At 40.0% G+C, this 13,315-nt stretch overlaps 1 protein-coding gene across 3 annotated transcripts in view; it reads right to left on the reverse strand.

The window, feature by feature from the left end:
• Nucleotides 1–13,315, reverse strand: part of ntrk3b (neurotrophic tyrosine kinase, receptor, type 3b) — a 196,509-nt gene that overhangs the window by 15,350 nt on the left and 167,844 nt on the right. For 2 of the 3 annotated variants that reach the window (XM_073464712.1, XM_073464711.1), the window contains 3 exons: nucleotides 11,295–11,425; nucleotides 6,793–6,965; nucleotides 4,255–4,498 (listed from right to left, as the gene is read on the reverse strand). In XM_073464712.1, coding sequence (XP_073320813.1) covers nucleotides 4,255–4,498; nucleotides 6,793–6,965; nucleotides 11,295–11,425 — 548 coding nt within the window. Of the gene's footprint in view, nucleotides 1–4,254; nucleotides 4,499–6,792; nucleotides 6,966–11,261; nucleotides 11,426–13,315 lie in introns of all 3 variants that reach the window. The other variant, XM_073464710.1, reaches the window with a different exon arrangement.

The following is a 13,315-nucleotide window of genomic DNA, read 5'->3' on the forward strand; positions in this document are numbered from 1 at the left end:
ATTCCTCTGTGTAGGCGGGCAGTGATGCTATCACAACGCACCAAACAGCAGCTTCACACAAGGCATGCCACACACACGGATCTACATATAGCACCCTGAATTTGAACTGACACTGGTCTTTTTTACAAACCCTTTCTCTGGTTGCTGCCTAATCCAACAGATTTGCAAGAGCTACTTTCCATCCCTCACTGCAGTGTATGTGTTTGTGTGCTGAATCACTAAATTATTCAATTAATTATTCAACTTGCTAAAATTTCCCAATAAATTCACCACTGAGTTTGATAGAAGGAACCAGCATTTGACTGAAAAATTCCCTCGGAGCGGCTCACTTCTCCCTATACACCGTTGCTGCGAGGGATATTAATTATATTCTTCGCATATATGTGGTTAGTTTTAATCAGAGAATTTATTTTCTGGTTGTCAGACACACAGGCATCTGTTCTAGTGAGTAAATAGAGCAATTTTAAGTGATTTTTTGGCACAACTTTACAAAGAATTTGAATGTTTCCCCTTTTATCCCAGTTTGGACCAACCAGTTCCCCTGACACTGCGGTTCTTTTCACCGCTAACTCCACTGTGAGCTGAGGCAGAGTGTACATAGATACATATGGAGTCACCAGCTGCTTCTTTTCACCTGTCACTGAGGAGTGTAATGTGCTGGGAGGTCCACCTTTTTTCGCTTGCAGGTCCACCCCCTGTCTGCACAGACACTCTGACCAACCAGCATGAGCCTCTAGAGTAATTTCAAGGACACGATTCCTCACAGGCTTCCCATTTATGAACATTGCCTATGTTGGACACTGCAGTCCTGGCTTGAAGCCTTGGTTAGTGCTTTTACCCCGCATCACCCTGACTAGACTGTACTTTAGTGCAGCTCCTTGTTTCCCCGTTAGGTCTTATATCTACTGACCCTCTTGCAGTTACACACTGGCTGTCTTTTGACGGAACAGTTACCTCACAGCACCTATGTAATAGGCTTATAATTGTGCAGGCAAGAACAATCAGCTGAACCATTTAATCTTTCGGCTGAGCAGTATCTGCCTGCTAAATCAGCTGTGACTTAGTCTTCAGAGACAATTAGATGAGCTGTTATTTGGGCCACAACAAGAAAACACACTCAGTTTTGTCATTTATTTGTCCACCTGAGCTCCCACTGTTCTACACACATATAGTGGGTGCTGCCCAGTGCACCCACAGTCAAAGTGGATGACAGTAGTGGTGCTTCTTACTTAACTGTATACACTCAAGTGTGATGCTAGCTGACATTCTTGGGTGTGCTTCACAAACATATATAAATACATAAAATTAAATATATCTGTCTGCTAATATGTGTGTGTTATTTGGCTGTTCTTTTTGTATCTCTGTTTTCCAGCTTTAATTACATATATTATTTGACATATTGGTATGAGTGTTTATTCCCATGAAAACATTGTGTAATTGAAAATAATTCTACTAATTAGACAAACATTTAAGGAGGTAGATGAATGCCAGAATATTCCAAGCTGCTATCTAAAATATGTCTTCTAAACAAGCTCTCTCTTGGCAGAAGTTAAAGGAGGCATATTATGCTAATTTTCAGGTTCAATGATTTTGTTTTGGGTTACTACTAGAATAGGTTTACATGCTTCAGTGCTCAAAAGCACATTAGTTTTCTTATACTGTCCAGTGCAGCAGCACTGTGTTCCCTCTCTGTCTGAAACGCTCTGCTTTAGTTCCTGTCTCTTTAAGCCCCCCAATACTCGATCTGCTCTGATGAGTCAGCTCACATACGCCTGAGCCAGTTAGCTTCACTTCTACCATGAGTACAGGCATAAATTAGTGTCATGTGTGACATGGTGACGTAGTGTGAGGTCAAGAAGTCACAGACTTAAAGGCAAGACTACTGACACAGTGTTTCAGGTACTTCAGGGGCAGTGTTTTCTGTGGGACATGAGCTCTAGTTGGTGCAGACTTTGGGCTTTTTAACATTCAACATGCACAAGAACCTAAATTAGACACTGATGGAAAAGAAAAATTCATTAATGGTTTCATTGTTACACAGAAATTGAAAAGAATGTCAGGGCTCGTTGTGAGCGGCTTTTGAGAGAGTAGAAGAGTAAGGCATATTAAAATAACATCATCTGCAAAGAAGAAGACATTTTATCTCTGCAAATGTCAGGATGACATTATAACAGGGACAGACGAGTACTTTAACTATGATATTTACTTTAACATAAACACACATTGGCCTTCTATAATTGATCCTAAATCAAGCCTCTATTCAAATGTCAGATTCAGGCTACTACAATGAGCACAAATAGAATTCAGAGACAACTATGGAATGATATAGATGACACACCTAAAGGTCTTTTGCTAACATTTTTATGAAGGCATTTTTTATTTATTTTTTTATTTATTTTTCTTTCTTTTTTTTTTATTTTTTTTTTACAAATAATACATCTACAGAGCTTGTAGAAAGGTGCAGAATAAAATAGAAAACATTATTACGATTGTGAATTAATAATTTCATTAATTCAATAATAATTGAAAAAACAGCAGTGTTGTAATGTGAATAAAATGAAAGCCGGAGATGAAATGCCTCATGTTGTGACTGAATGTTATCAATAACACCTTCTAAATGGGAATGACACACACAAATTCCTGCACACTCCTAGTACTGTAACAGGGACACTTGATGCTGCAGTATTTGTTCAACATGCAAAATGAATAGCATGAGATCTGCCATGGTAACCATTTAACTGGCCTACATGAAGCTGCCAGTGTCTAAAACACCCAATTATTCTCCTCTACAAAGAGCTTATAATGAGTATTCAAGACCTAAGTGGAGTATTTATATACCCAGTAAGCTAAACCCTCAATAAGCTTTGAATATTATATTTCAGAACATGCCATTAAGTCACAGAGCACAAGAAAGGACTTTGATTTTCTATAATTCAAATAGTTTTTACAAATGCAGCAGAGAATTCGATACAGCTGCCAAACAGGTTTTATTGACATAACATGAAACGTGCATATGTTCATGTTGTTGATAAGTTGTATGTTGTTCTGCCTCCCAACACCAATGGTCTGCTGTAATCAGAGATCTTTTTACAGAATTATGCATGACTGATTTTCTGTTTCTACTGAAGTGTCCTCATTGCCAGTTAGTAAGATTAGTTCTGCTGACACACACTCAACCACATCCACAGCCTGCACTGAACAATACACACACACACACACACACGGAATCCTTCCATAATTCTTTAACAACCCACACAAAATATTCCGATTTTAATAATACACACACCACACAGATGGTGTGCATACAGGAGCCATGTACCAAACACTAAAGACATCTCGCTCAAATTTCCTTACAAATTATTTTATGTGTGCAGAGCTGCTCACCCAGCAGGCAAGTACTTCATAACTGCTGGCGTTGCCCCTAGCAAAGTCCGAACCGGCCCAGCTGTCACGCTGAGAAAACAGGATCAGGTGCACCTAAAGTCATTTTACAAGACCGGGCTGTTTAAGGAATCCAGATCTGTTGCATCCATCGCTCCATAGTATCCACTTATTTATTCAGCAAAAATACTAAATTTTTCAGGCCAGCAGTTGCCGCCTGGTTCGCAGCGTTCAGAGTTGCTAATCGTGTTGAACAGTAGAGAGGACATGAATTGGAAGCTATATAAACAAGCCTCGAAGCATCGGGCTGGGGGCTGAGCAGGCTCATCTTCTATCGCACCGCTAAACCTTTCCATCCTCGTACAGTATGAATGTACGAGGGCTGGTGTTGGGCCTGGGGCTGCACTGGGGAGGGAGAGCTTTTAACTCTCCTCTCGGAAAGAAAGATGGAAACAAAAACATATAAACAAAAAATGACCCAAGAGAGCGGAGCAGTCTTCACCCCTTTGAAATATCGTTTTTGTTAGCAGCCCAGGAGGATATGTTTAAGGTTGTTTTGGACCCAATTATAAACAAAGTCAAAAGTATTGTGAACATCCACAGCTAAAATTACTTTTTGAGTCAGGTGGAATCCACTAATGCTTGCGCCACAGTTGCCTTACATTAAAAAGTACAGAAAGAGGCATAGTGATGGCCAACAGCTACTTTAAAGGGCCAAAAAGTGGATTTGTTATTGAGTTTTGTTATTGAGCCAAGGTGACTATGGAAAACACATTTGAAATGTGGCATTGATTGACAGTGTGAACTCTGAAACCTCCCCAGCTCTCAGTATTTTGATGGCGAAGGACAAGCATAAATAAGGTGAAGTCTTACCCTGTAGTAGTCACTGCTGTAGATGTCCCTGGACATGCCGAAGTCTCCAATCTTGACTAGCAGGCCGTTACCAACCAGACAATTACGGGTTGCCAGATCTCTGTGGACAAAGTGCTGGGAGGACAGGTAGACCATGCCCGAGGCAATCTGGGTGGCGATGTGCAGCATCTGGGATAGGCCCAGCTCTCCATTGGACTGCAGTGGCTGGCCGTCCACCAGGATCATGGCATCTGGGCCGTGGGCTCTGGGTTACAAAGAATAACATTGATTTGATGAATTATTGTTGATTATGGAGTTTTCCTAATCTTTATTTTAAAGTGAGACTACGTATCCTGTGCCTGACAGCTACCCCTGAAGTCATAATGACAGAATAATGAAATGTTTATCTGTCACTAGTCAGAATAACGCAAAGTTCAACCAAGTTATTTTGGGCTAACAAGTCTAGGCCCCTGTCTAAATGAATGGAGGGAGAGCAACAACTTCACTTTCAATGGACATAAAAACTGCATGTGTAGAATCACCAGTCAAATCTGATATAAAATGCTTTTAAAGTTCTAAGACTTTGCCCCAAAATAAGGTTTAAAATGCTTTCTTTCCCCACAGGTTATACTTCTACTACACATGGGCTAATGTCTGGATAACCTAACCTTTCTGGGTATTCCTGTATATTGGTGTGATATTCTTGAAAGGTGCAATATGTTAAAATTGGCCATGTCCTTGACATGTAGTCAAAACTTTTATTTCCTCACATTCTGTTATTCATTTTAGGTATTTTTTGAATGTTTTAGACTAAAATTGTTACATATTGTTCCTTTAAATAGAAAAGTCTGCAACACCTGAAATAGTGGTTGTATGACACATCTCCTTTTCTCCAAAAAGCCAATCTTCTCCCTTATCACAGCCGAACCAGGAAACACAGCAACCAACTGTGTTGTGCACTCGTGTTGCACAGGTGAGATTTACGACAGTATCAACTGACGTGGTTGTGAAGAATGTGAAGAAATAAAAGTTTTGGCCATATGTCAATGACATCCATGTCATTTTTATCACTTATGAATTACACTTTACATTTGTAAGAGGATATTTGACTGTTTTCTTTTAAGATACATAATCTCACTTTAATAACTGAACCTTTAATGCTTTGCAGCATGGCAGACAGTAACCTGACTGCCCCTTTAATAAGTAAGCCAAAGCTCCTTACACTGCTAATAAACCCTTATTCTGGCAGTACTGGTGCCCTTTTCCACCTATTAAGAATAATTTGCATAATAAAGAGTGAGTGTTAGAGGTGTTAAAAAATAACTATAACCTGCAAGCAGCTTTAATTGTAATGATAAACTGTTAAGTGTCTGCACTCTTTTTTATTAATTCTGCGGCTGTTACACAAGTCTTTGGTGGTTTAAGAGCAGTTTGGTGATTGTCGCAACATTTTCATCTCTTCCAGCCTGTCGAGCATTGAAGTCGCACATTTACCAGAACAACTTCTCTCAGGCTGTCATTCTCTCACTATCTCTCAGTTTTAGTGTAATTTAATGTTCTTTGTTTTAACAGTGTGTGTGTAATAATTGGGCTCCACTGTAGAGGGATTAGCAGAACTCTTCCTAAGTGTGTGTCTTCTTGTCTCTCCACTTCTATTTTACTTCACAGACATTCGTAGTGGCTGAACGAGCACAGGCCGCCCTCTGATTATCTGAAGGTTGAGCTGGACCTCGCACATCAGATACTCTGTTCATTCCGACAGATTCTCCACACATCTCATTTGTTAAATGTGACCAACAGGACCAATAGACCAAAAATCAGCCTCGTCTTGCACCTTGCATGAAAGAATTTCATCATTCGCGACATTGCCTTTCATTTCAGGAATGATTTCCCAACAGAAAGTCTTCACGCACTCTTGAATCCACACACACACACATACTCTCACACTCAAATCGTGACATGTCATCTTTTTAACTACTGCTCGAACTTCAAAAACAAGATAGACCACACGCTCACACACACACTGCCGCTGTCGACGCACTTGAAACAACACACTTCTATCCAAGACTGCTCCTGTGCACACTGACATCAACCCCAGTGAAGCTTCCTATTACCAAAGCGTCGCTGTACCGGCATCGTGTCGCTTTTGTTAAGGCTTATCAGAGGTCACTTCCCTCGGTGCAGTCTGACATTATGGAACAAAAGCACTAAAGCGCTCATGTTTGCTAACCCAGAAAGCTGTGAAGTTAGCTGGATATTTTATCGGCAACAGGAATTTGACAAAAGAATGATTTTTCGAGGACTGACTTAAGTTTAACATTTACATACTGTCAATAAATTGGTGGAAACTTCAATCCAAAGGTCCAACCAGTACCTTGAGTTAAAAGGCTCCAGGCACAGGTAGGCACACACACACACACGCAGACATTTGCAATGTAATTGCTTTCACCCACTTTAGTCTGTTTCTGCCGGTTCATATGATGAAATTCTAATTTGCTCAGCCAGCACCAGCCTGGTAAATTAAGGTTAAATGGGATTAACCGTCAGTGAAGAACCGACCTGAGGAACTTGTTGAGGTCTCCATGCTTCATGTATTCGAACACCATGATGAGAGGGTCTCCATCTACGCACACCCCGTAGAACTTAACAATGTGGTCGTGCTGCAGATTGGTAAGAAGCTCCGCCTCTCTCTGGAAGTCCTTTCTGGCTGACAGGTTGGGATCTTTAAGTGTCTGCAAGGGAAAATAAAGAGATTTACACATTAAGAAAGGCGAACATTAGAGTGGATGGTAATAGGCTGCCTCAGTCTAAAGCCTCCTTTTTTTCTGACTTCTGAATCAACTTGCATCCTTCCTATAATTTTGGTAATCCCGTGACTTTTCATCCACTGGAACCAAAAGGTTGACGTTGCCCAACATTTTGTTCTTGACATTCTGATTAGCCTTAGCTGTATAAATCAGCTGCATTTAGTTTTTACATGCTAAAGCACTTGGAATGTACACTGAATGTTAGCTCCTGAATATCAGCATGTTGGCATTCACATTGTGAGCATATTAGCATCCTCTCATCAGCATTTAGTTCAAAGCACTCCTGTGCCGTTAAAGAGCTGCTAGCGTGGCTGTAGACTCTAACTCTTGTTGTCCTCGGTGTGGTGGAGCCAACCAATATCCTCTGAACCTGTTTTTATACCAAATAATCTGTTTTCTTTTGTCACTGCCTCCAGCTCATGTTGTTGATTCTCTTGTTTGCCCATCTCTTCCTCAACCCCCACCGGTACCAGCACCAGCTAGACCAGATAACAGTGACAATAACTGGGGAAATCGGTTGCTCTTCGATGACAGAGATCTCCTGATAGTCGACAGTAAATGCAACACTGAGTTCATACTAAATTCTGATATATTTATTTTATATTTATCAATAAAGCTTTGAAATTTGAAGTAGTCTGTCCTGATTAGACAGCATTATCTCAGTTGTTTTTGTCCACCTACTGTATTAATTTGAAAACAGCTAGGTAATGCTGTCTAATATGTATTATATCCACCTATTAATCCTGAACATGGTTTATAAGGCAGGAGCCGTAGAGCTCAGAGAGTACAGCGGCAGCTGGCTGGAACAACTGTACTGAAACAAATTGATCTCATTGGTAAAATGATCGGACATGGAGTGCCTTGAACTCCTTTGAAGTGGAGTACACATGAAATACCAAATCTTGATGGAATCTCAGTTAAGGCCACCAGTATCAAAAAAAAAAGAAGAAAAAAAATTTCAAATAACTGCAATAATGTTCTTTACTGCAGCCTCTATTGGAGGGAAAAAGACTCTTCTTGACACTTCATCAGCAACAAGAAAATACAGCAAGTTGCTTCTCTTGATCTCCTTGGCCTTGAGAACTGCTTCCCCAGCCTGCTGCTGACGTTATTACAGATGGAAAGACCTTGGGATGGAAATACATTTACTCATATGTGCTCTTCTTGCAGTGAAGTGCTGGAGGTGGTTGAGATGTACGGCAGAGTAGGTAAAATGGCCATAAAATTCTATTACCAAATCAAACCGCACTCTTAAGGAAATGTTTCTTGTCTGGGCGTCCCTCCAAAACAATACCTTCAAGTGCTCGACTACGATAAATTGAGGGAAAGAGCTGCAATGAATTTTCCCTTTGTTGACCTTTAAGCGTATTCAGAGAGCCTCTTTCTGCTTTATCGCAGACAGGAACATGTTCAGATGAAAATGTGCATCGCACTGTTTTTTCAAAATAAAGAGGAGCCTGTAGAGGAGGCTTATTATAAAAACAGATTAATGCTCTTGAATGTTCTTTTTTTGTTAATCCTGTGAGGAAGTGACAGCCAGACATATCTCAACTCTCCCACTAACTTCTCCTGTCGTCAAGGTCAGGCTGCTTTTCTAACATTTTTTTTTCTTATGCTGGGGAGGTTTGCTGAGTATGCAACTCATATTCAGCATCACCCACCTTCACATTCATACAGATACTTGTATTAACACTTGGAAGCTGCCAAGCACAACTTAATGTTGAGCACTGATAGCGATCACAGAGGGGCAATGCTTCTAAATGCTTTAAGTGCTTTAAAACAAAGCATCAAGTGCACTGGGGTATTAACTTTGCTGCACAGTAATTGCTGGTCCCTTGGCTGTTACTCGGACTAGTTTTAAATAGGTACAAAGACAGGTAGAGGTGAGGGCGCACAGCCCCACACGGGACAGTCCTGACCCACCAAACAGAAGACTTTCTGTTTTTAATCTACATTGTGCCTCAAAGCTCCCGACCAACAATATTCATTTGTGACATTTCCATATTGGTCCTGTATAATAGTAAGGATTCAACATTCAGGGAGCAGAAAAAAATATGTGAGCTGAACCTTTTGTCCTGTTTCCCCTCATTGTCATCTGGAGGAAAAGTTTGACATTTTGAGAAATACACTTGTGCCCTTTAACTATACTACAATCAGGAGGCAGTTAGCTTAGCCTAGCTAATGAGTCACACATACACTATAGCTGTGAAAACACCCAAACCATTCCAGTCTCTACTCCCCATGCAGCTCTCAGCAGTTCACTCTAGAGTGAACAGTGAATTGAGATTTGGATACTTACTAACTCTCTTCATTTTGCATCATCACTGACAGAGTTGCTAATAACAGAGGGGTTGTTAAGTAGTAGTGATTGGTAGTGTAAAGGAAGTTTTTGGCCATGTGGAGCTGAACCACACCATGCTGATTTGCTTTCCATCACCAGTTTAACTGCACTAAATTGCCTGGATTGGACCCTCTCTGAATTGGAGCCAAAGTGGGCCTCCCCCCGTCTCTTAATGGGCCGCGTCCATGCTTGTACTTCAGACATCTGCTGTAATTGACTTATTAATTTATTTGCTGTTACAGGAGCTGTGTTAAAGTTCCCATGAAGTCAAAATCGCTGTTTAAGTGTTTTTTTCCCATATGGCTTGCTCCATATCCGACCTATACACCAGTATCAGGCCCAACAATGGCAAAAAAGCTTTTTTGTAGGTATTTTTAAAGCTATTTCAGAGTTTGCAACTTCCTGGAAAATCATTAAAAAGGTTGATGACTCATCCTGCACTCAGGGGGCGTTTATTCATTTGTCGTCCAATAAACGCTTTCTTTATTTGATGACGCTGCCATGGATGTATAAAACGAACATTGGCAGAGGAGTGTGTTGCTCAAGACCAAACCTCACGGATTACTGTACAAAACAAAACATTACAACTTTATTCACTGATTCGGGTGAAACTGGGACATATTTTGGGGACGGAGGGGGGGAATACATCGATCTGCGCTATTGGATGCTGCCTGTTTTTACAGGAAACACGCAACTATGCAAGAGCAACAAGCATTCTATTAGCTGTTTCATAGCAAATAACTCAATATCAGGGGACTTTTATTGTGACGATTTTATAGGAAATGTTCACTAAATCATCATAGCTTTGTTAGCGCGTATGCTTCAATGATGCTGCAGGGAGGAAGAGAATTTACAGCTGCTCCTCTGACCACAAACCGAGTCAAGCCGAACCAGCACATGTGTACTGAAAAGCCCCATAAGTCTAGTAGAATCAGACTTATAGTGATGGCGGGTGGACTGCTGAAAAGGCTTTGGCATTAACAGGAAACTGTCCCTTAAGCCAGTTGGGCTATTATAGTTTAACCTTAGCAGTTACAATGTAGATATAAGTCTGGGTCAGCATCTGCTGTTTGCTTGGATGAAGGTAGGATTCAAGGACACTTAACAGGTGCATCAAGTCACTGAATGGTGCAGAACAAGTTTTGTGATTTAATAGGCAACTTTTTGTAAGACCATTAGAGGTAGATCAGTAAGGATGATGGCTGGACTACCTGCCTATAAAACCAGTAGGGCCAGCAATGGCAGTTTAGCCTACGCAGATACAATGTAGGTATAAGGCCGGGTCACACTGCTGCGAGTCTGCTCTTTGCTTGGGTGAGAGTCGGATTTAAAGGCAGCTTTAAGGTAAGTTAGGTCAGGGCTGGAGAATGATGTCGCCTGCCAGAGGGATCAGTAGATTTATGATGACACAGGCTGATAGCCAGCGCAGCTACAGGGCCTGGTGATAGGTCCAAACATAAGTTAACATGATCATTGGCCTGCTCACACAACTTTGTTACACTTTAATGTGTACTGATAACCAACCCTAAACATAACCCTAACTACAACTACTACTTACTTTTTTTGTTCCATTTTGGATTTTTTGGGTGCACTATATCATAGATGCAGTGCACTATATTGAAAATGGGGAGTTATTTCAGACACAACCATAGTCTGACACATAACCCCTCATTATATCACACACTTTTAGTAAGATATAATGTGTCAAGTAGTGAGGTTAAGAGGTGGCTGGCAGGAAGTTGTTTCCTCGTTTCTAGTCTTAGCTTCATGATTATCGTACAGATATATGAGTCTTTTCATCTAATTCTCCTCAAGAAAGTGAATAACTGTATTACCCAAAATGTCAAATAATTATGTAACGCTATTTATAACACACATACATGCACACACACAACGGCACAGTGAAGATGTACCTTGACAGCCACCAGCATCTTGTCCTTGGTGGGGCTGAGGTTGTAACACTCTGCCAGGAAGACTTTACCAAAGGCTCCTTCACCCAACTCCCTTTTCAGGATGATGTCTCTCCGCTTTATGTGCTGGACAACTAAACACAGACAGACAGGGAGAGAAAAGAGGGTTAGAGGCAAAAAATGACAAGAGTCATTGAAAAAAAATATTAAGCTTTACAACCTTTTTATAGGACAGAAATATCGCTATATTGCAGAGTAATAACTTTAGAATGAGAATTTTACCCCCAAATTAATATTTTGTCTTGATCTCTCAAACCTGGGAATTAACAAATGGAAAAGAAGAAAAGAAGAAAATGAGAAGGGAAGAACATGAAGGCGCCTGAGTGTCAGAATGCATACAAAGAGAGAGAGAGAGAGAGATACAGTGTAATGAGAGCTGCAGCTGCTGCACAGTGGGTGCAGCTACTTTGTAGTATTTAAAATTCTAGTCAAGATCTCAAGTTTCTAAAGACACACTGGCTCATATTTCATGAATTACAATGGAGTGTGTGCAAAGGGATGCACTTGACATCTTAAATTCTCTGTTTGATGTAATGTTGAATCAATAAAGCAGAAAAAAACCTCTTGAATATTTAAATATTTCTCTTTATGTAAGTGTGGAAAAAAGCAGTTATGGAATATGTTTGTCAAACCGTAAAAAAAAAAAAATGTTTTATCTAACTTTGAAGCTACTTAAGAGAGAATATTGGGAACATTAGGGTTCAAGTGGTTTTAAATCTCCAAAGCGCAAATAAACGGCGAGATGACATTGGACCTGCCGGGCTGCAAATCTCTTATCTGGATTCCTTGGTATTAGTGTTGGCATTGAAATGAACCGCGGGGGACATTTTCTAATGACAACAGAATTGTAAAATGTCTATTTCTGAGGCAAACAAAACAACTATCTAAGGAGAGTGAGAAAAACAGTCCCTCTGTCTCTCCCTATACTTCTTATTCTATTTTTCCTAATAACTCACTCTAACAGGATCATTTCAGACTCACTGGACAGTTTAGTCCATCTATTTTGGAAACTGTAACCTTTAATCTTTTCCTGTCCCTTCTTGTTCTTGCTCACAATCAGGGCTGGGAAACATATTGATTTTACATCATTATTGTGATATAAGACTACGCTGTATATCGTCTTAAAATTTGGATATTTATATATCATGATCTGGTGTTTATTCCTGGTTTTAAAGGTGAATTATGTTGTTTTGGAAAACACATTTACAATTTTAATGGGGTCATAATAATACAAACAAACACAGAAATATTTCTTTGATATATTTCCATAACTAAATAAACAAGATGTCCTCAGAGGGTAATGAGGTCGAACGCTGTGTGAAGCCAGCAGGGTCTTGCAAACAGAAGAAACTATAAATTTGTGTTGTCCTTTGATGACAGCTTGTTTATTCAGTTTAGTCGCGAAAATCAATGAATGAAAAAAAAAAAATTCTTCCCCAACATTACATAGTGCACCTGTGAAGGCTACATTATGGTAAAATGCTGAAATCTTCTGAACATCTGTGACACTGTTACTTGTTAACGTGTGCCTTGTCATTATATCCTCAGTCATTACTGATGATTATTTATCAAAAATCTCATTGTGTTCATATTTTGTAAAAGTAGCAATAGTCATCCCTACATTACTGTCACGATATCAATGTGGAGGTATTTAGTCAAAGATATCATGATAGCTGATTTTATCTCTCAGCCCGAGCATTTATGAAGCGCTTCTGAGATGATTTCAAAATATTGAGATATATATAAGGCCATATCACCCTTGCAGCGTTTGTGATCACAGAATTATAGCTCAATCTTTTAATCTATTAATTACCCTAACAAAAGTGTTAAATCTTGACACTGGTGAGAGTAACAGGTCGAATAGGAGAGAAAGACAGAGATGGAGGGAAAGAGAGAATGATGAAACAGACAGTATGGAGCCTGGTGGGTATCAGGGGTAACATTTTACCCCCTCATACCTGCCA

Source organism: Pagrus major, chromosome 4 (assembly GCF_040436345.1).
Source record: "Pagrus major chromosome 4, Pma_NU_1.0".
Taxonomy (NCBI): domain Eukaryota; kingdom Metazoa; phylum Chordata; class Actinopteri; order Spariformes; family Sparidae; genus Pagrus; species Pagrus major.